The sequence below is a fragment of the Sinohyriopsis cumingii genome, chromosome 1 (genome assembly GCF_028554795.1).
Source record: "Sinohyriopsis cumingii isolate HCF-2022 chromosome 1, ASM2855479v2, whole genome shotgun sequence".
In the NCBI taxonomy this organism is placed as follows: Eukaryota; Metazoa; Mollusca; class Bivalvia; order Unionida; family Unionidae; genus Sinohyriopsis; species Sinohyriopsis cumingii.
This window is the reverse complement of record NC_142961.1, coordinates 77,954,580-77,977,614: the sequence shown is the minus strand read 5'-3', so window position 1 is coordinate 77,977,614 and position 23,035 is coordinate 77,954,580. Positions and strand designations below refer to the sequence as shown.

The window sequence follows — 23,035 nt, the reverse complement described above, 5'->3', positions numbered from 1 at the left end:
CAAATCCTTTTTCCTTGTCTCAATTCAGCAAAATGTTCTGTGGCACATTCAAACAATAAAGTGCATAAACAACTGCGGTAACTGGATATGCATTATTGCAGTATGGTTTGTCAATTCCGGTGAAAATCACCTGCTTTAGAATTTTTATCTGCTATGACAACATTGTTACATCACTGTGATTCATAAACGGTCAAGTTTATCATGAATAATTCAAGTCGGACCATCTTAACTAACATGTTCAGCAAAAATTTTTATTCTGAATACATGTATATACTTGCTGTCGTCAACAAGATTATTAACGATAGTAGATGCTCATTATTCATCCATTGTGGAATTAAAAAATGTTCCATAGCCATCAATTTTAAATGCTGAAAAAACATGAGACGCACCATTGTTGAAAATTTGTTCTTTGCTTGTTTGATAAAATTGTACATTTGTAACTCAAATGGTATTTGTTTTCTGTCACCTGGTAATCTGTCAAATTCTGACTTGGCAATGTGCTCATGCTCAATCGCAGATAACCTTGTGAACTCATCTTGTATTGCTGCTAGTGATCTGATGTAATTTTGTATGAGATTTAAATCTGTTTTTGATTTTGGTAATATGATTTTGCTCCCGGTGAGATCATTATACTTTTGTTGCAATAATCTAGCTTCGTCCCATGCTATATGATTACTTTCCTTTAATATATATAATAGTATTTCTCTCATTAGGCTTTCATCTAATTAGACTTTTACTAATAGTATAGTAATCAACTAAATGTATAACAGTTGCAAGTGGCTGATGATGGGGTTGTCTACACCTTGTACAAATAATTGTCACTGTGATTAATTATTGTGCGCTTCATTTACAGAGTGTTCGACGCTGAAATACCGGCCCAAAACCGTGTCTGGTTTGTGGAGTTCGTCTTAAGGAAAAAACTTAAGTGTGTGTAGCTTGTAGGGGGAGAAAATGTTGTGCTTTGAAAAGATACTTCAAAGGGCTTTAATTTTTACTGTGAAAATCACATGGTGTAAAAAAATAACCTTTGGACATAACAAATGCAGGTACTAATTTGGAGTGGGTTTCATAACTTCTTTTGCTCTGAACTGCCACTGACTTGTCAGGTCAAGCGACTAATATTATTATCCTTTGTTTTCTAATAACAATCCAAAAATATGGACGATTTTGACCTCACTCAAGTATTTGAAAAAAAATGTATGAATTTTTATATTAGGCAGATGGATGCAACATCAACTTTGTGCATAAAACTGTCCCTTGCACCTATAGATACATACCACCATGTCGGCCAATTCTGCACATAAGGTAAAGCTGTGCAACTATATGTCATTTCTGTAAACACTGGATCACATACTACTTTCCGACAAAAATACATTTTGTATCAAGAAAGAACGACTGTACTTTAATTAAGAAAATTCATATGCATAAAGTGTACAAAAATATAACACATTTCGACTCAAAGTGCATATGAAAATCTGATTTCTAAATGTCAACACGAAGACACACTCCATGACCTTAAACCTGTAACCCAGCAAATGCTATTCACTATGTATCTTTTAGAATCATACAAAGAAATACAATAAATAAAAGATGGAAATATACACCTTGAAAAATTCTGCATCTTAATCCAAGTTTCCAATTTTGCAAGTTGTCCCACATGTACAATGTCGTCTGATACCCAATATGTCAACATGCAGCTAGAACAGGATTCTCGTGAAATTACCCAGCATATAGTCTGTTTCTAAATATTTTATTAATACTTCCCCATAAACAAGACATTGTAAACACATTACATCCTATTTATTGTTGTTTCTCTTCCACATAATAGCTTATTTTATTTATAAAATGTTGAACGTTACTAATTTTTTTTACAAGTTTGGTTTAGTTTGCTTAATATTGGCATTGTTACGTTGAACTTTGTAAAACTAGCTATAAACCTGACCTAATTACTCGACTGAAATGTTGACAGAAACAGTCGAAAGTCATATATTTTATTTCTATAGCCCGATGGATATATATTACATCTTTTCAAAGATGTGCGCAGAATAGGCCGACATATTGCGAGTCATCAAAACACGGTCGTGGGTGGTATCCATTTTGTCCAAAATTATTATTATTCTGAACAGAATATTCTGGTGACAATTGCCTCTTTTCAAATGATAAGCACTGCAGTATTTTATTTTCGTCAATCGGTCGAATTCGGTAAGCGTTTTGCTTCAATATTGAAGATGGAAACCTTCGGTGCACTGAAATGCCCGACAGCATTGTACTGTATAGTCGACAAGTTACACGTTATGCCGATTGCACGAATTCTGAAAACTTTTTGCAGATGACATTCTCGACCGTTCTAATGTTAGTGTAATGTGGTCACTGACAAGAGAGAACTCTGAAAATCCAGAGGAAACCTCATACCTGGAATATCTACAAGTTTACCGGACATTGAACCCCGTCCCTGACCTATACCCGGCCGAAAGGTACGCGTGATTCCTTGGATCTGAAACTTCTTAAACAATAATGTCGATTTTATCTAGGACTGTGTTACAATAAAACAAGTACAGATATATACGTTAACCTACTTTTTCTTTTTTTTAAAAGCTACTAATATACGACATGAAACCTATTACAACTCGCCCCTTCCCCCCCCCCCCATGTCGTTATAACAGTACTGTGTTATTCGGTAACCTTGAAGTCCTGAGAAGTTGCTCTATCAATAACATTATTTATAAAGTCTTTACACTTAATTATAATCATGAAACTCGATAAAACCTTTGATCTTCACTACGTTTTGAACATAGAGCTGACGAAACGCTCCCACAATGCGAATCCCCGACATCATGCTAGCAGCCGGCAAGCTTTGCAATCTCGACAAGTCACGTTCGATATCAATATCTCGTGCAATGAATTTAGCAAATTTTCTCGCTGACGCGTGCATTCAGTCGGCTTGTTTCATTTAAATGATTTAATTTTACTTTTTGGGTTCCCTATTATTAACCAGAAATCAGTTTTAAGTGAATGACTTGCGGAAAAAGATAGAGACACGTGACAGAGTAGTGAGCCCTTGTATAAACATGGCGGCTTTGTGCAGTAGCAGGTTATCAGCAGCTCTCCAAAGTCAAGCAAAATTTTGTAGGTTTTCAAGTTCCAAAGGGAATATTGATGCAAAGGATTACATGTATCGATCAATCAGTTGTACTTTTCACAATTTCTTGGTATTTTGTTTGTATCTATTAGAATTTATTGAGCGTTATATATCTTGACCCGGAATTTACCAGCGGAATAGTACTGTGCTGTTGGTTACTCGACAGCAGGATACTAGCATACTCAAGTTATCTTGATGCCCATACCTGGCAACTTTATGGGCTGTGGTGGTAGTGGTAGGGTTTGAGATTAACATATTATTTGGTATGGTCCCAAGGGTGACCAGCGTCCTTCGCATATAAATAAGCGACATTGTACATTGGGGATATTGACGCGAATGCCCCGGAGTCGTGTTTTGACGCATTTTATAGTGAGCACTTTCGTTGTATCAAATATATGCACCATTCATTGTGATACCTCTTATTGTATTTTAAACACTCAATTTTAGTAAAGTAACTTCTGGATTGGCAAAATGTTTGCATGAAGCAAAGATCACCAAAATGCGTCAGTCACTGAAACTGGGCAGTTGACAACACCTTTATCATGATTTTTGGAACATATACCACCATGTCGGCCAATTCGGCGCAATGATACGTCATTTCTGTAAACATTGGATCACTACTCACATGTTATTCTTTGTCAAAAATCCATTTTGTATCAAGAAAGAATTATTGTACTTTAATTAAGAAAAGTGATGGTCATAAAGTGTACAAAAATATCCCCCATTTTGACTCGAAATGCATATGAAAATGATTTCTAAATGTCAACATGAAGACCTACTCCATGACGTTAAACCTGTAACTCAGAAAATGCTATTCACTATATATCTGTTAGAATCATACAAATAAATACATTATACAAAAAGATGGAAATTTATACCTTCAGCACATTAACCCCTGGAGGTTTTTGTCGTTTTTGCCAGAAATTCGAGTAGGAAACACTTTTTGAAAGCTATTTCTGAGTACGTCCGAAAACACCAACTTCCAGGTGATCTTCCAATAACATACTGCCTAGTTGTGTTACAAACATCGTTTTTCATTGGCTATTTGGCTCAGACATGAGCAGAAGGGTAAAAGTTGTTTGTTTTTTTTGTTGCTAAACGGACCCATTATTTTTGTATTGAGACCACTCTTTATTCCAAATGCCCATCTTATCCTACTTTTTGCAAAGGTTCATCTGTCTGTTTGCAGTTCATACCGGTTTGCCTTAGATCTGAGACCAAAAAGTCTAAAATTTAGACACAAAATTGGATGCAGACCACGGGTGAATTTTGGGCAGCAAAAAATCGGGTCCAAAAAATGAGGTTTTTCCCTCTGTATTTTGTAGTGCAACTAGAAATTCCAGATTATTTGGTATCATTGTAGAGCTACATGTGTCTACCTTACTATAATACCACCCACTTTAGTGTATCATGCATGACCATGATGATACAGAGCTACTACCTTCTGCCACATTAACTCGTCGCTAGGGGTTAATGTGTTAAAAAATTCTGCATCTTAATCCAAGTTTCCAGTTTGCAAGAAGTTGTCCCACATGTACAAAATCGTCTGCTACCCAACATGACAGCTTGCTGCTAGAATGGGATTCTCATGAAATTTCCCGGCATATAGTCTGTTTCTAAATTCTTTAGTAATTGTTCCCCCATAAACAAGGCATCATAAACACATTACATTCTATTCATTGTTGTTTCTCTTCTACATAATAGCTTATTTTTTATAAAATGTTGAACTTTACTAATTTTTTTACAAGAACAGTTTAGTTTGTTTAATATCTGTTGGCATTGTTATGTTGAATTTTGTAAAACTAGTTATAAACCTGACCTACTAAGCTGAACTGCTGACAGAAACAGTCGAAAGTAATGTATTTTATTTCTAAAGCCCGATGGATAAACATTATGTCTTTTCAAAGCTGTGCACAGAATCGGCTGATATATTGCGAGTCATGAAAACACGGGGCTGGTATCCCGTGTGTCCAAAATTAATATTATTTTGAACAGAATATTCTGGTGACAATTACCTTTTTTCAAATGGTAAGTATTGCAGTATTTTATTTTCGTCAGTCCATCAAATTCGGTAAGCATTTTACTTCAATGTTGTAGGCGGAAACCTTAGGTGTGCAGAATTGCCCAACAGCATTGTATTTATTGACTTCATATAGATGGATGAGATTTCATTTTAAATCATTGAATTTCAGATTTCACAGAAAACATTATTTATCTGATGACATAATGTTGTGTTTGTAATGGAAATGCTCCAATTATTGCGGCATTTTAATATATTTGACACATCAAGCCAGTTGGAATAATGAAAAAAATGTGCATATTACCCACATATTTCATTAAGTAACACTAAATTAGGCAAATGAATAGACAAAAAGTTATTTAAACTGTAATTGAATGGAATCATTGTGAAATAAATTGACCATAACACTTTTTACATTGTTTTCCAAGTTCTTTTCCTTGTGTTATCTTCAACTTAAAAGTTTTTTCTTTTGTTTATTGTTAATATTTTCTTAATTCAAAACAAACAATATATGAGAATGTTTTTGTCATCTTTTGATGTACCTTCATTATCAAGTGTGACCACTCTCCACCTATACGGATTTCTAATATCTTTTGAAAGATGTTGTCATACAATTTATAAACTTTTGAATAATTGCATCTTTTAAAAATTTATTTCCATCATATAGGTAATACTTCTCAGGCTATGGATCATAAAAAGAAGATAGATTTCATCCTACATACTTATGTCAAAGAGACAGACAAATATGCAGACAGAAAGATCATTTTAAGGAATGCATTAATTATATAGACATCAGTATCTTTATTGACTGGTACATCATCATCATCATCATCAATCCATAAAATGCTGAAAATAGGCTTGTTGAATTATATATTGAACATATTAAACACCAACGAATTAATGTTTATCCTTAATATTTCCTGTATGTTCATGAACACCAAGTTGACCAATTGTATTTGAATAATGTCATCGCAGCATAGTAGATACAAGCACTGGAAGAAGACAATCAGTGAGACACATGTACAGTGGGTTATTATTGTGGGTGATTTTGTGAGGGGGATATTGAAGAGAAAACAACAAATATCACATGTAGTAAGTGTATGCAGTTTGCATTTTAGGCATGACATGAGATTAAGAATGGGAAATATATATTCCCTTATACTCTTGGCATGCACAGAACCTGATGAACCTTGGCAGAAAGTTTGCATATTATGTCACTTGTTTTGGCAATGCACATAAAGTACTTTTGCCTGTTACACTGTTTAACATGAGATCTGCAATTAGTATATCACCATACATGCCAGCCATTACTCTTTTGGCATAATCGTTACACCATTTTTCACCAGATTATGTCTTCATTGAGGACATGTATGAATTTAGCTTTATTGCTACATTAAAAAATAAAATAAAAAGAAAGAAGAAAAGTTGTTTTTGTTAGTTTATTAATATCATCTCTTTAATTCCAATGATATAAATTTGAGAATACTCTTAAAAAGGTGACTGCTGCATAAGAAAAGTGCAAGAGTCATTTCCTTATTTGCTATTTATAAAAACTGTATATGACCCATTTAGAAAAAAACCCAGACAGGTTTCTTCAAAAATAAACTTTGCCGAGCAGATTCCTCTATTGATTAGCTAGTCAGTCAGTGAACCAGTCACAATTTTTAAAGAAAATGGTGCAAGATGTTAAGTGAAAGACTTGACAGTATGAGTTGTGGATGTTATATGACAGAATATGCTAGAGCAGATGGATCTTTTCAAACTTTAAAAGACGTCAGATCAGAAAAAGTGATAAATCAACACCACTTTACAAACTTATAAAGAGTATGAGAGTAATGTAATACGACACTCTGAGACTGAGCATCTGACCATGATCATTGCAGAATTACAGCTCACAATCATTCAGTGAAAGTTACACATCTAGACTAGTTGAAGTGAGTTCTGAATTTATTTTCTCAGTATATTTTGTGTTTGTATTCTGATTCTAATCTATGTGGATTTTGCCCTTTGTAACAAGAATTTTGAACAGCTGCAGAACCAGGTTAGTCATAAAAATATATGGGCTATAATTCTGGGCCTTCTGTAAACACCAAAATACGCTGAAAAACCAAAATAATACCAAAATACACATGTATTTACATGTTTTCTGTGTATATATTGGTGTAAACACAGGAATTATGATTTGTTTTTGTTTTTGTTTGGTTAGCAATGTAAAGCATATTTGAGCTATTTTGATACGAATTATTGACTTTTCTCCTAGTTATAGGACTCATCAATCAGTCAGACTTTATTGGACATAAAGGGCTGATCATTCCATTCGGGATAAGATAAGTAGTTTGATAAGGACTGATCATTCTGGAACTGAGTTAATCTCCAGAACGGATGGTGTAAGTCTGTTTAATTCATACTATTTCAAAATTAAAGTAAATATGTAATATAATGTCACTGAATTCTTTTGATTTTTTTCACTTTCATTCTGTGAATGTATCTCTACAATTATCTGTTCATCATATCTCTCAAATCAGGTACAACTGAGTGACGCCATTACATGAATTTAGCTATAAATAGGAAAAAAGAAAATCATATAAAAATCACATAAATCTTATTTTATTTTTCTTTATATTATTATTCGAAGAAAATCATAATTCCTGTGTGTACACTGATATATACACTGAGAACGTGTAAATACATGTATATTTTGATGTTATTCTGGTGTATTTTGGTTTTTCAGTGTTTATAGTAACTGGTAATTCTGGCATGTAGTATATAGATTACACTTCTTACACTCAAATTACGCTTTTTTGCCAAATATAATAGCAATAAATACACTTATATCTCTTGGGGGTTTGGCATGTATGTTTCACTGCAATATCAATAGCTCATAGAAATTGCATGTTTATAATAGATATCACATAAAAAAAATTAATTTATCAGTTTTACAAATTTTCTTTTTATCAGAATTTAGGTTTGGGGAGGTTTATTTCCCATAAGCTTAAAGAATTAACCTGGAAAAAATCATGATGGTATGATAAAAAAATTTGTCTACTTGTAAGCAAAAACTATTAGACTTAGCAAGGAAACATATTTTTAAGATGCATTTGACAGTACAGGTATGCAGAACATCAGTCTCTTGAATGTATACTATTTAAAACTATTTGTATACCAGCACATTCAGGACTTGGAATTCTTTCAGAATATTCTATACTTTTGGACTTGTGAATTAACATTTATTTGGGATTTAGTTCTAAGTAACAAATATGGTCACATTTTGTACTCTGGTGGGGCACAATACAAAGAATGGTCCCATGTGCAGTATTCTTTCCAGACTAATAAAGAACCCCTTAGAAACCTCAATTTTGTGGAGACAAAAACTGAATCATGATACAATGCCTGCTGAGTTGGATCACATTCACTTCATTCAGCTAGTTCCGCTTATTTCACAGCCAGTGTTACCTGGTCAAGCAATGGTAAATCTGCACAACCAAACCGAGTGATACATGAGCCAAAAACTTGAAACATGTTTTGGTACCAACACCATGTAAGGTATGCACACATAAGAAAAGACCGGATTAAGCGTTAAAATTGTTCAGCATTAAGAATGACAATATGGAATTACATGATAAGCATGTTCATACATGAATCTATCTACATCAAAAATAATCACACAAGATTTTAATAAGCTAGAATGTTTTAATTGTTTCCTGTATCATCATCATTGGCAGCTCAGTCTTGAGAGACCATGTGAATAACGCCCTTGGAGTGTCGTATGTATCTGGGCTGTTGGCATCATCGGCTGTGGCTGTGCTTGCCTATGTGTGAGTGATAGTCTCTATTGCAGTTGGTGCAGACATACTGGGAAGTCTGAGTTACTCGCTCGTTGTTTCTCATACATTTTTCTGTTGCCAACTGGCCTCTCCTCGCATCAGCGACTGCTATGCCCTTGTTTAACATCAGTCTTCAGGTGCCTCAGTCCTCGGCCAGCACTTCCCAGCCATTGGGTGAAATGTCGCATGTGTTCATGTCCCTTTTGCACATATCCTTGAAAAGGAGTGATGGGTGGCCAACTCTTCTGGTGCCAGTGGCCAGCTGTCCATATAGGATGTCCTTTGGCAGCCTCCCATCATCCATGCATTAGATGTGTCCCAGCCATCGAAGGCAGCATTTTTTCAGCAGGGAGTACATGCTGGGGGTACTTGCACGCTGCAGGATCTCGCTGTGTGGGATGCGGTCTTGCCAGCTGGTTTTCAGGTGTGTTTTCGGCACCATATCTGGAAGGAGTTGAGCCGGCACTCTTGCCTCATGTAGGTCCTCGAGGTCTCACTTCCATATAGAAGCGTGATGAGAACGCCAGCCTGGTAGACTTGGATCTTGGTGTGCTATGTCAGCGTGTTGTTTTCCCACACCCTTTCCTTAGTCGTGCCATGATGGCATTTGCCTTTCTAAGTCTTCTATCCAGTTCCACATCAAACAAGAGAGTGTTGCTGATGGTTGAACCCAGGTATGTAAAATTGTTGACTGTTTCCAATATGACACCGTCAGTTGTGATGGAAGGGGCAGTGGTGCTATCTTGCATGCTGATGTTTGTCTTTCCAGGCTGATGGTGAGCCCAAACTGCTTGCAAGCATCAGTGCAACGGTCTCCCAGTCTCTGGAGGGCGTCCTCGGTGTGGGTCATAAGAGCCACATCATCTGCAAAAAGCATCTCCCTGATGAGCACTGATCTCACTTTGGTCTTCGAGCGCTGTCATGCCAGGTTGAACAGCCTCCCATTGGACCTGGTGTGTAGATATACGCCATCAGTGTACAAGTTGAAGGTGTAGGACAGGTGCAGGGAGAAGAAGATCCTGAAAAGGGTTGGCACCAGCACATAGCCCTGCTTCACACCGCTGTTGATTGGGAAGGAGGCTGAGGAGGATCCATCATACAAGACTGTTCCCTCCATATTGGCATGGAAAGAGATTATCATGCTGCAGAGTTTGGGGGGCAACCGATCTTACTGAGAAGTTCAAAAAGGCCCTTCCTACTGACCAGGTCAAAGGCCTTGGTGTGGTCGATGAACATCATGTAGAGTGGTTGACCTTGCTCTCTGCTCTTCTCTTGGAGTTGTCGTAGGGAGAAGATCATGTCTGTCGTCGACCTGCCTGTTCTGAAGCCGTACTGGAATTCCAGGTACACATAGTCTGCCAGCAGTTCCTGTATACAAACACGTATTTCAACTCACCATGTCAATTCATTAAAAATATTACTGTAACCTGAAACTGACACCATTAAATGTGAAAGCATTGTTTAACAAACTAATCGGGCTATCAAAGCAGATGATAGAAAGAAAAAACGTATAAAAATATTACATAACTCTACTGCTGACAGATTACTATCAAATTGGAGCAGTGACATAGCAAGAGGTTAGTGTTAGGCCTGGTCGGCCTGGTTTTAGGATAATGTAACTGGGTGGGACATGATGCTATGTGCCTGCAGCATGATGCCCCAGTGCTAGACATTACTATAAACTGCCACACTGCAGACATCAGCAATATGACTCAAATTGTTCAGGTTACATTAAAAATCTAAATCACGTACACACAGACATAGCAACCCTTGCAAGAACCTGGGGATAGGGGCAGGTCAGACCCAGTGGGGGCCCAAAATTCTTAATCACTCAACTTATTGTTTTGAGAGGGTGGGTAGGTTAGAATTAAGTTTTGCAAGTAGGGTGGAGTGGTCAGAATTTCTTGCTACACCACTGTAAAGGAGATAGTGTCCTGACAAGGTATCAAGCAGTGGGACAATACTGACTAATTATAACTCTATGTATACTGTTAAATGGTAGGAACCATAAACAGAAAATATAAGGTGATCTCCTATGGCTAGCAGTTTGCATGTGCTGTAGTAAGTCAATGAACAAATTGATTAAAATTATATGTCACAGTTGATAGAATGAAATGGGGTCCATACTGTATTTACATTAGAATATCATGTATATTCAATTTCATGCACACAGTTCCTAACATGCAAGGCTTAATGCCATGTTTGAAATTCTTACAGGTAATCTTGAGGTTCCAGGGTAAAGATTTTAAGGCGTAGAAGAGTTGAAAATCTGGGGGAAATGTTGATATATAAACTTTAGTATGCAAACCTGTTTTATAGTCCAGTCTTAATCACTGCATTGTATAGTCTTACTATCTGATATGGACTGAGGGAAGAAAGGAAATGAAAAAAAAATGTATACAAATGAAGGTGAAAGTACTTCGCTGACACAGGACAGTTCACTCCTTACTTTACAACTTCTTGTGACTAAACTGAAAATCTGTTAGCCCTGCCATTATGTACTCTGTAGGTACTTCAGCTCCAAGTAGACTATGTACATAGGCATGTGATTCTATGTTACATTTAATGGTTTGAATTTCTGCATCAGTTAGGTCCATAGTCTTAATTTATTGCAAGTGATATATAAATATGTTCACTGTCATGTTGTTATCACATTTGTGCACGCTGAAAGTTATAAAAACAAAATTGAAAAGTTTCATTTTCTTACAAGGTGTCCTTTTGTTAGTATCTCATCTTTTCCATTCTCAATATGATAAAATAATTTATGTTTGAATTTGGTATCTGCCTTTGAGATTCTTATCATAAATAATTAGTCTTGTTGATGAATTCTTGTTTACCAACAGTTGCTTGTAATTATATACTTTATATATTTATAATTATTTATTTGTTTAATTTTATTGCTTTTTTTTCTCTGTTTTCCTAGATGGCATGAGATGCCTTTCAACATCATTGACACATTCATCCCAAACCCAACCCAGTAAGTTAATGGTGCTTTTAAATTTGCAAAGTTTGTATTGTCAAAATAACTGCATAAAGATTAAATAAGAACAATGAGAATGATATTATGATGATTTTCATTATTATCATCTGATTCTTAAGGCATATTGTATCTAAAGTTTGTATTGACAATTATTATCATTTCATTGCAACGGAACCAGACCCTGCGTTTTTGGAGACTGTCAGTATTTCCCAGTTTACATAATCATTTTTAGATTCATATTTACAATATATCTTAAATATGATTTGACATAACTGTATGATAATCCAACTTAATTATTAGGCAATAATGTCCTTGTATTGGAGGGTTTGAGAATATTAATAGTTGTTTGTTTTAATGTAATTGAGTTTTATTGGTGACACATCAGTAGAAATACCATATATACTCACATAGGAGTTGGATCCAACTGTAAATCGCACAGTAATATTAGATAATGTATTTGACAAAGAAAGGAGCTTTAAAATCAAGTATGATACACTTAAAACTCAGCATTGCTTATTATATCATCAAAATATTAGGATTATTAAAAATACACGAATTAAATATTTTTATAATCAATGATTTTTCAGATTAATACATAGATCACAAACATATGCATATGTATTCCATCTTTTCTAACCATTACATGATCTCTACTAATTTACATATACTAGAATTTACCATTTATATATTTATATTTGTATATGTTTAAACTAAATGTGTAGGTTCATGTTTGTCACATAATGTTCAAGCAGATCTGGGATTGAGTAGTTGTTTTTGGAGTAATCAGGAGAACAAAGAGCATAGACCCTGATTTGTCATCGCATTAAGCAACGACAGATTGAGAGCCTGTGTTGTTTAGCTGGTCTCAACTTATAAGCAAGTAAATACAGTTGTAAATAAGATATTTGTAACAGTAAAACCATTTTAACATCATCAAATTCTCATAACTCTTGTTCCCATTCTGGCACAGATGAAAATATTCAAAATTGTAATTCTTTTTGAAAGTACATTAAATAGGTGGTCATAATATCATGATGGTTTCAACATTTTCAACAGTATATCAGTGATTTTATTACATCCATTGTTGACACTCAGCCAGTCAGAAAGCATTTAACATTCACAAGTGTGTTAGAATAGGTGATTTTATTGGCAAGTGAAATTATCTCAAGTTTGTTGCAGGCAAGAAGACCCTGGCTAAGCCTGGAATAAGGAATGTAGTGTTGGTGGAAGGTGTAAGAACTCCTTTTCTTCTATCTGGAACCATATATAAGGACTTGATGCCGCATGACCTGGCTAGAGCTGCTCTTCAGTAAGTATTATATTCATTATGTCTTTAATCCACTGACAGACTAGACGAAACTTGGCATAGATGAAACCTGACCCGGTACTCGCCATTTGCGTTATAGTAACATGACTTCACAACTAAAAAAAACAAACCCAAAACTGTCTGAAGTCCAATAGCTATGTGATATCAACAACAAACTCTTTTTTTAATGTCATCATACAACATTTCATTTATATTAAATGAAAGTCTGATACACTTCACTCGACCACAATCATTATAATACTTGCCATTTTTGAGAAAATAAATATTTTTTGTATCAGTTTCATTCCAGTATAAGTCGATTTAACATTGTTTAAATTTGCTAGGCCCGCTGGTAACCTATCTTACGGCGGCAGCAGATTCCAAATTTCTGATATGTACATGCATTGAACCCACACCCAATCCTAAATGTCCAAATGTGAAAAATGGTGTTGGAATATTCAGAGGAAACCTGGATTAGAAAAATGTAGAATCTCTGAGCTGAGCTTTGGTGCGAAACTAATACATAGTGATATGTAGCTTGAAGCATTGGTTTCAGATCTCAAATTGAACACAGGAGAAATGGAAAATTGTCGTCCCTTTTGTTATATATTAAGCAACAGTAAGAGCCCATGTATCAGTACAGGTTTTGAGACTGGTTTACTGAACTACAAGAAGTTGATTTTACAGAAAATTCAGTCCTTGTATGTACAACAATATATAACTTTGAAGGTCTTTTGTCAAAATTTAAATATTCCTTTAGTAAATATCTGTAAATGATGGAATTTGCAACCAAATCGTCTTAAGGAGTTTAGGTTGGTTGAAAAATCTTGTTTTAGATTTTATTGGCACGCATTAAAATTCCGTGTTAAACTTTTTTCGTTACAAGGTAAGATTCTAATATTTTGCATATATTTGGGTTTTTTCCATACTGTGATAGGAAATGTTTACTTTGTATAACATGCACATATATTTCTCTAGAATTCTTTAGAATTAAAGGTTTGAAAGGAAACAAAATAATTTATGCTAATTATGTTGTTTCCATGTAGCAACATAATGCATGTCAGCAAAGTAAAGTTAGGATTTGTATTCTGTACATTGAAATGGCTTTAAATGCCAATTTATAGGAATATAGTCAGATTTGTTTTATGTGACTCTTTTGTGGTTCTGTACATGATTGTCTTTTCTGACATATATGTTTTTGAGAGTCTTGAAAGAGAAATATTTTCAGATTTGGAAAATGCATGTTTTATAATCCAAAAAGTACTTTAATTCCATTCAGTAATGGTCATATGTTATCCTTGACAAAATTAATTTCATCCTGAAAAAGACCTGGAAATTTATATTTAGAAAAGTGTGTGAACCATGTAGTACATTTCAAGACCGAATCTTGTGGATGGCTTACACATAGGTAAGGAAAAAGACTTGATTTTGTGGTCACAAAATCAAGGTCACTTTAGCTGAAAGAATAAACATGGTTTCTACACAAGAATATTAGTTCTACATCACATATCTGGATCAAGATTTGCAGACGGCTTCCATATGGGTATGGAGGAAGCCTATCAATGTTGGGGTCAACAGTCAAGGTCATTGACTGAAAAAGAAAATTTACCTAATGTATATTAGTATCTAATTGTGTTTTTACAGCATTACTAAAGTAATTGACAATATTTCTCAAATCTAGATGATTATGTAATCTGGAATGTTTTATGTTTCAAAAAAAATTTCTTGATATAAGCCACAATCATCATCATCATTATCACCAACATTGTTGTCATCACAAATGATGAAGATGATGATGATAAATTACACCAACTAGTTACACTGTCATAGCCAGAGACCCCTGCAACAAATAATTAATAAAGTTTGTATGCAAAATGGATGCATATTCTCAGTTGTACACAGATAGTATTTCCTTTTTTTAAACTTATAAAAGCTTCTCATTGGGTTAGAACCAAGCAGCTTACTTAGATATTCTTCTTATATTAAAAAATGGACTCTGAAGCGACCACAAGTAGAACAGTACACTATACATTAACTCCCATGAAAGGGGTCTTGAGTGGCCGAGTGGTCTAAAGCGCTCACCCTTATGTATCACTGCCATCTCACCTCTATCTGCATGGGTTCGAGTCTCAGGCTTGGCCAGTGTGGGTACGTAAGAAAGCTTGCCAGTAGCTTCTTGCGGGTCAGTGGTTCTTTCCTGGGTTCTTCCTCCACTATTTATACTGGCTGCCATGTATAGCCTATCTTGTGCTGAACAATCGCGTTAAACCCTATAACAACAACTACTCCCTTGAAAAAGCTCCTTCACCAAAGGTTGTTTAAATGACTTGATACATTTTGTGAATGCATATACTCTTGAAGTTTTTAGTGGATTGAAGTGAACTTTAGTGTATTTTACATATAAACATTAATATAGTTTTTGTTATCAATACAGCATAGTTAATTTGTATTGTTGCCATGATCTGAGCAACACTTGGTTTTAATAGAAATTCCATCATCATAATGTTTCATAAGAACTTTCAAATACCCAGATAGTCAATTTAATATCTTGTCAGAATCTGGCTCTCTGTTTCTGGTCAGAAATATTTTTCAGTTCTAAAGATAGTATTTTTGGCTTTGGCTGGACTTTTTCTCAAAAATGAATAGTTAACTAATATCATTATCATAGCCTAGCTAAAACTGTGCTGATGTACTAGATACAGATGTTATTCAGTATTACTATGCTTATGTATTAGATATGAATATTATTACTTTGCTGATGTACTACATACAGATTTTATTCAGCATTACCATGCTGATGTACTAGATACAGATGTTATTAAGTATTACTATGCTGATTTACTACATACAGATTTTATTCAGTATTACTTTGCATTAAATTTTCATTTCAGGGGTATCTTAAGAAAGACTGGAATTGGTAAAGGTAAGATACTTTATCAGCTTACCTGGCTGTAAGAGTAAGTGAGCTTATGGTATGTCCCTCTGTCTTTCATGTGTCATGTATTGTGCATCTGTCAACAATTATTTTTTTCAGATTCTCAAACACCATTTAACTAATTTTAGATAAACTTGGCAGACAACGTCCTGGTACAAAGGGCATTCAGTCTTGTGCAAATGATGATGGTCTGCCATTAGATATTGTTACCATTACAAAAATTTAATAAAGGGCTTTAAAATTTAACTAATGATGCTCATCAGCCTTTAGTTATGGCTTTCACTACCAAAAGCAGAAGAACCTTACAGTGACTACTTTGCAAAACTGCTTGGCAAAATTTGACTAAATTTTCTATCAAGCATCCTGGCATGAAGAGCTTTCAAGTTGATACTTATGATAATGATCTGCCATCAAGTAATGATTCCATTAGTAAAAATATATTATTTAAAAACTTGGCTTCTAAAATATCTTTTAACAGACTGTGACCAAATTTGACCTAGAGCATGCTTGCATGAATGGCTTTAAAGTTTAAACAAATGGTGCCTCAACACAGTCAAATAAAGATGTCATTAAAACAGAAAAATTTAAGTGACTTCTCAAAAACTACTCAGCGGAACAAAATTGATTGAATACATTCAAGCATGAAGAGCTTTCAAGTTATAAATGATGCCAATTCACCATCAAAATGGATACTGTTAATAAAACAGAAAAACCAATAAAGGACATTATCACTAAATCCAAAAACAGAATTTGACCAGATTTAACAGAAAGCACACTTGAATAAACAAAATCCATGCTTGAGGGGTGATTCAAGTGAATTGCTGCAGCTGTACCTGTAATTTTGCCCGTATATGCAGAAGAACCAGAGTTGATTTCACCTTTTCGTGAGGTCACATTGTGCCATTTAAAGATTTCATAGTTTGAGTGTAGTTTCAGCTCTTGTGTCTTTTTTCTTTTCCTAAGAGCAACATGAAACTGTTTAAACATAGCCCTCACCATTACTGATCACTACCTCTCACCTCTGTCTGTGTGGGTTTGAGTCACGGATTTGGCCAATGTGGGTATGTGAGAAAGCTTGTCAGTAGCTTCTCGTGGGTTGGTGGTTCTCTCTGGGGTTTTCCTGGGTTCTTCCTCCACCATTTATACTCACCACAACGAATAGCCTATCTTGTGCTGAAAAATGGCATTAAACCCTATAACAACAACAGCAACAACAACTAATCTTTTTCTAGCAACAGCTGAACTGAGTACTTTACTGGTGTTGGAGATATGAAATGGTATATTTGATGCTAGTTATTGTAAATTAACACAATGTACAATCCATTTACTTGTTGATCCATGCCATCATAAAAATCTGTAATAATTTTCCTAATTAATCAAAACTGGATAATCTCATCCAGGAATTTCAAAGACGCTAATACATGTGTATGTGTATGTATATATGTATGTATGACAAACATGATATTCTTGTCTTGATTTAAAATTCATCTTTGAAAAAGGTTTTGCTTCTCAGTTTTATTACTAGATGCTGGAACCGCTCTGGTGGCCTAGTGGATAGTGTCCACTGCGAATGCGGTAGGTTGTAGGTTCGATCCCCAGCCGAGTCATACCAAAGACTTACAAAAGTGGTACTAACAGCTACCTCACTTGGCGCTCAGCATTAAGAGGTTAGTGTTAGGACTGGTCAGCCTGGTGTCAGGATAATGTGACTGGGTGGGACATTATGCTACATGTCTGCTGCATGATGCCTCAGTGCTAGACATCACTATAAACTGTCCCACTGCAGACATCGTAGCAATATGACTGAAAAATTGTTAAAGCTACATTCAAAATCCAAATCACACACACACACGATGCAGAACAATGGGCTAGAACATTTCTTTAAAATCATATAGTTTGTTCTTTATCATTAAAGGTTTTGAAAATAATTAAAATCAAAGTAACTCAGTATAGCAATGTCCATTATTTTCTGTGTTACTTAAAGTGTGCTTAAAGGATACATTCTGCAGAACAAGTGATTTTTTTTCTGAGACAAGTGGATAATAAAGATTTTTACTCAGCTCTGCCTGCTTTCAATATTGGAAATTATTTATGTGGATATACCATTAAATATGGATGAAGGTACAAAAATAGAGAAACCTTTTTAACAGTTGTTTTTATTACATGTGATTTGCAGCTTTGGAAAAAACATAAGCACCCAGATCTTTTTAAGCAGCAACTCTTGCATTTGGTTACTAGTCAGATGTCAGCCAGATCTCAGGTTACAGATGGTGCCATTCTGCCATTAAACATGGCCATTATGACCAAAATTCAAATACAACATTTTTATGAAATAAAATGCTGAACAGAATTTGACTCAGTTTGACAGCATCTTGGCAAATGGCCTTGAAAATTATACAAGTAATTCAAATCTGCCAGTAGATATGGCTGCCATTTTTAAAAACAACAACCTTTAAATGACTTCCTCTCAAAATCTCTTTATAGAAATTGGCCAAACATTTTGATAGAAAACATACTGCATAAAGCCCTTTCAGTTTTGTACAAATGATGTTGATCCATCATAAAATATGGCTGCCATTACTAAAATTAGATGGGAAAGCCTGCCAGTAGTTTCTCGTGGGTCGGTGGTTCTTCCCCGTGTTTTCCAGGGTTCTTCCTCCACCAGTTATACTGGCCGCCATGTATAGCCTATCTTGTGCTGAAAAATGGCGTTAAACCCTAGAACAACAACAACAACAACAACTAAAATTAGAAGATCATTTAATATGCTCGCATATAAGCCAGTTCATATAAAAACTGACCCCCAAACTGAACAGGTATAAACACTACAAAGTGTATGACCTGCGTATAAGCCAACCTACAATTCTGAGACATCTCAAGATGTCTGTTCCGCATATCAAGTTGTCGTTACTGAAAGAAGTGTTGGCTAAAGTACATGTACTACTAAGGTTATTATTATATCATTAATGCCAACGTTAGCAGGAAATGGGGTCAGCAGTGTTTTGATAGAGCTTTGGTCTGCACACAGTGTTTTTTTTTTTAATTGCCAATTATGACCGGATGTAATTGTCAAGATCATAACATGGTCAGATAGAAAGATAGAAATAGGGTAGGCATTGTTTTGATAGAGCTTTGGTCTTCACACAGTGATTCTCTTTTTTAATTGATGATTTTGACCAGACATAATTGTCAGGCTTATAACATAACATGCTCAGATAGAAATGGGGTCAGTATTGTTTTGGTAGAGCTTTGGGCTTCACACAGCATTTCCAAAAAGACCGAAAAATCACGTGACGGTACATATCTCACTTCTTCTATGACAAGATTTTTCATTTACAAAAGTTTGTCTGCAAAATTAAATTACAGTACTGTACAATTAGCAACATAGGAATAAATCATCACAAAACTTTAACATGTCATCATGTAAATGAAGAAATAATACTTTGGAAGGAAAGGTCAAAGTTATTCGACTTGATGACAATGGGGAGAGTTCACTTGCTAAAAGATTTTATGTTGGCAAGATTCAAATAAACAAGATCATAAAAGATCAGGGAAATATTCTGTCGCAGAGGGAAAATGGAGTAAATGGAATGAGAATTATTTTAAATATAAAACAACTTATGTACCAAGATTTAAATAATGTTTTTGAATAGTTTTATAATGCGCATGCCAACAATATCCAACTCACACCCATGAATAAGAACTGTTAATTTATGTTATCTTGAAATAACTCTGTTTTTAAGACAAAAGGAACATTTTAATAATTAATGCTACTTTTAAATGAAGATATTAACCTCTTTAAGTTCTATGTATCTTTCCTGCTATACACACATATACACGCACATTACACTAGTCCCCCTCTAGAAATGCCAACCGTTTTATAAAGCCACTTTCCCAGTGCAGAAGAGGTGGCCATATAAGAGGGGGACCACTGTATATGATGTATCAGTAAAGTTTATTTTTACAGATATAGATACTTCCATGTCACTTTTATTTTTATTTCTATTGGTGATCTTTATGCTTTAATCCTAGAATTTTCCCATGGAGGGATTTTAGCCCTCAAAGCCTATGGTATCCTGTGTACTGGCTGTTCATAAAATAGTTCAAGGCACTATCTATATTTAGCTCTTCTGACCATTTGACCTTAAAAGATATCAAGTTATATATAGGGACATAACTCATTCAGATGAGGAGAGATAATGATTAACTAGGTTCACCCGTTTCTGTATAGCACTTCAAGCAGGACAGAATCATTTCAGTAGAAAATACTCGTCAGAGGTAATAGCATGGTTGGTTAAAAGAGATCTTTTTTTGTCAAAGAATCTATTGTGAAGTGCCTTGAAGATGTGGTTTGTTGACCTTTCATAGTATAAATCACATTGCAACATATTTTGGGGGAAAAAATCAATATGTTCAGATGCAGTTGGAACCAAGATTTTAATTTGAGAGCATATATTAGTTTCATTTATATTTCAGAGGATGTTGAGTACATTGTGTATGGCACTGTGATACAGGAAGTGAAGACTAGCAACATAGCAAGGGAGGTGAGTCAGATGGGCTGATAAGAAATTGTAATTCTGTGACTTGTATCCTTGTGCAGATTATAATCTTTGAACCAGTAAAGGTAATGTAATGAAACTTGGCCCAAGTATGTAGTATGTATAGATGATGTCTTGCATACCATCGGTACACACCCTGCTTCACGGTGAATGTTACAACTGGGGAAATGTAACTTGATTTGTATTATTAATGTCTGGCTCAGAGTGGTCCACCTACAGACCCTCTGATCATTATTTGTGATCTGCACTCATACAAAAAGCCAGTTCTATGAATATAGTATAATTACTATAATATATATCATGTATGGTCCACAAACTCTACATTTTGGTTCATATGTCTTACTGTATTGAAGATGTTGGACCACACCTGGTCTTTACTGTAACTTTTGAACTGCTGAGAATATTTGAATTAAACTTTAACCAGTTACATATCATGAGAAGATTGTGCGTCACATACCATAGCCATGCCCAGTGCCCATATCTGAGGTTGCAGAAGGCGAAAATATAAATAGTGTATGGGCATAACATATTTACCAAGGAAGATATTTTTAATGAAACTTGAGCTTTTTATATATCTTTACCTGAGAGTGCCTTTCAATCCAATCATGCCCATTTCAAAGTCAGGGTCACAAGAAATGTTTAAGTAAAGAAGAGGCAATACAGAAATAGAAATGTCTTTGTCCATTTATCAGATATATTTGTATTTCCCTTATGCTGAAGTTTAGTTGCAGAGGTTGAGTTGACTGAATCTTACTGGGCATCTGTGGTCTCTTTGAGCATGGAAGGGCCCTTCAGTGAAGTGAAGACAGGTCGAACTAGATCTAATTTTGGCATTGCTCTGACTTCACTGATAAGGCCTGTAACAGTTAAAACCGGACAATAAAATTGTCTTTTTAATATGATGATACACTTATTGGAACAAAGGTTGTCCAACAACTGGGACATAGCAATGTGAGTTGTGACAGAAAATGACAAGTGGCATCTATCCATTGTGGGGGGTATTTAATACCCTAACTAAATTCTAATCATTCCCATGTCATTATATATAAAAGGAGTGTAACGGGGATGGATGATGTATCAGACAAAGAAACTTACAAAACACTGAAAGGTAATCTCATGACCTACCTAACTTAATGAGAGGAAAGACTGGCTCATCCTAGAATGGGGCACTTTAGGGTGACTGATTACTCTGGTGATGTGAGAATTAGTGTCCATGTAGGATTGTTACCTTATCGAAGCTGTAATTGTTCAATTTCAGATAAATATTTAGATGTCCAACCATTATCATACAATAGTCATGTCCCTAACTCTGACATCAAAGTCATTAATAGGAAAGAGGTCATGAGACAGGTATATCATATGCCATTTGTAGTACTCTTGTTAGGTATTAATTTTACGTATAGTTATCATATAAGTTTCAATGTATCATACTAATGTGTGTCTGGGGCCCCGAGTGGCCGAGTGGTCTAAAGCGCTCTCCATTACGGATCACTGCCATCTCAGCTCTGTTTGCATAGGTTCGAGTCTCGGATTCGGCCAATGTGGGTATGTGAGAAAGCTTGCCAGTAGCTTCTCGAGGGTCGGTAGTACTTTCCGTGGTTTTCCCGGGTTCTTCCTCCACCATTAATACTGGCCACCATGTATAGCCTATCGTGTACTGAAAAATGGCATTAAACCCAACAACAACAACAACTAATGTGTGTCATTATATCATGCCCATACATGTAATGACTGATCTTTACATATCTAAAATATGAATTCATTGAGAGAACGTTCAATACTTGCAACTTGAATGCACTAATTTTGAAAAGAAGCATGTTCAATAGGCTTTGAGTGTGTCAATGAATGCCCAAAAAAATTAAACTTTTAAAAACTATTATGGCAGCCTCAAAGATAGGAAAAAGTTTGTTTTCTTCAAAATACTTCACTGATTGAGTCTGATTATGCATCTGACCAAGGAGATGGAAAATAATAACATACATGTATCAGTAGTTTTTATTTTCGGATTTCAAAAAATAGCAAAAATAAAAAGAGGTAAGCTTAGTTCCTCCTTTATACTAAAAAAGATCTCACAAAAGGGTCCCCTCTTCCAGTCCCGTTTCTTGTCCCCCCAACTGAAAAAAAAACATGTCAGCTAATGCTGCACCTAAGGAGTACTTGTTGATGTTTATTTCTCTTATAAGAGACCCTTCGTGATGTTAACTTTTTATTACAGAATGGATAACCTCACAAAAAGCATGTGATTGGCATCATGTGTTGCCATTTAGAGAAT

At 35.2% G+C, this 23,035-nt stretch overlaps 2 protein-coding genes across 2 annotated transcripts in view; one reads left to right on the top strand and one right to left on the bottom strand.

The window, feature by feature from the left end:
• The window catches only part of LOC149807172 (trifunctional enzyme subunit alpha, mitochondrial-like), a 104,491-nt gene extending 101,572 nt beyond the window's left edge, over positions 1–2,919 (bottom strand). Inside the window, exon 1 of the mRNA XM_089963061.1 lies at positions 2,767–2,919. Within this exon, the coding sequence (XP_089819187.1) occupies positions 2,767–2,836 (70 nt within the window). The 5' untranslated portion in view covers positions 2,837–2,919. The remainder of the gene's footprint in view (positions 1–2,766) is intronic.
• A 58-nt stretch (positions 2,920–2,977) lies between these two features.
• LOC149807171 (trifunctional enzyme subunit beta, mitochondrial-like) overlaps positions 2,978–23,035 on the top strand; it is a 53,881-nt gene continuing 33,823 nt past the window's right edge. Inside the window, exons 1-5 of the mRNA XM_089963073.1 lie at positions 2,978–3,126; positions 11,907–11,960; positions 13,143–13,272; positions 16,161–16,192; positions 20,681–20,748. Coding sequence (XP_089819199.1) covers positions 3,069–3,126; positions 11,907–11,960; positions 13,143–13,272; positions 16,161–16,192; positions 20,681–20,748 — 342 coding nt within the window. The 5' untranslated portion in view covers positions 2,978–3,068. The remainder of the gene's footprint in view (positions 3,127–11,906; positions 11,961–13,142; positions 13,273–16,160; positions 16,193–20,680; positions 20,749–23,035) is intronic.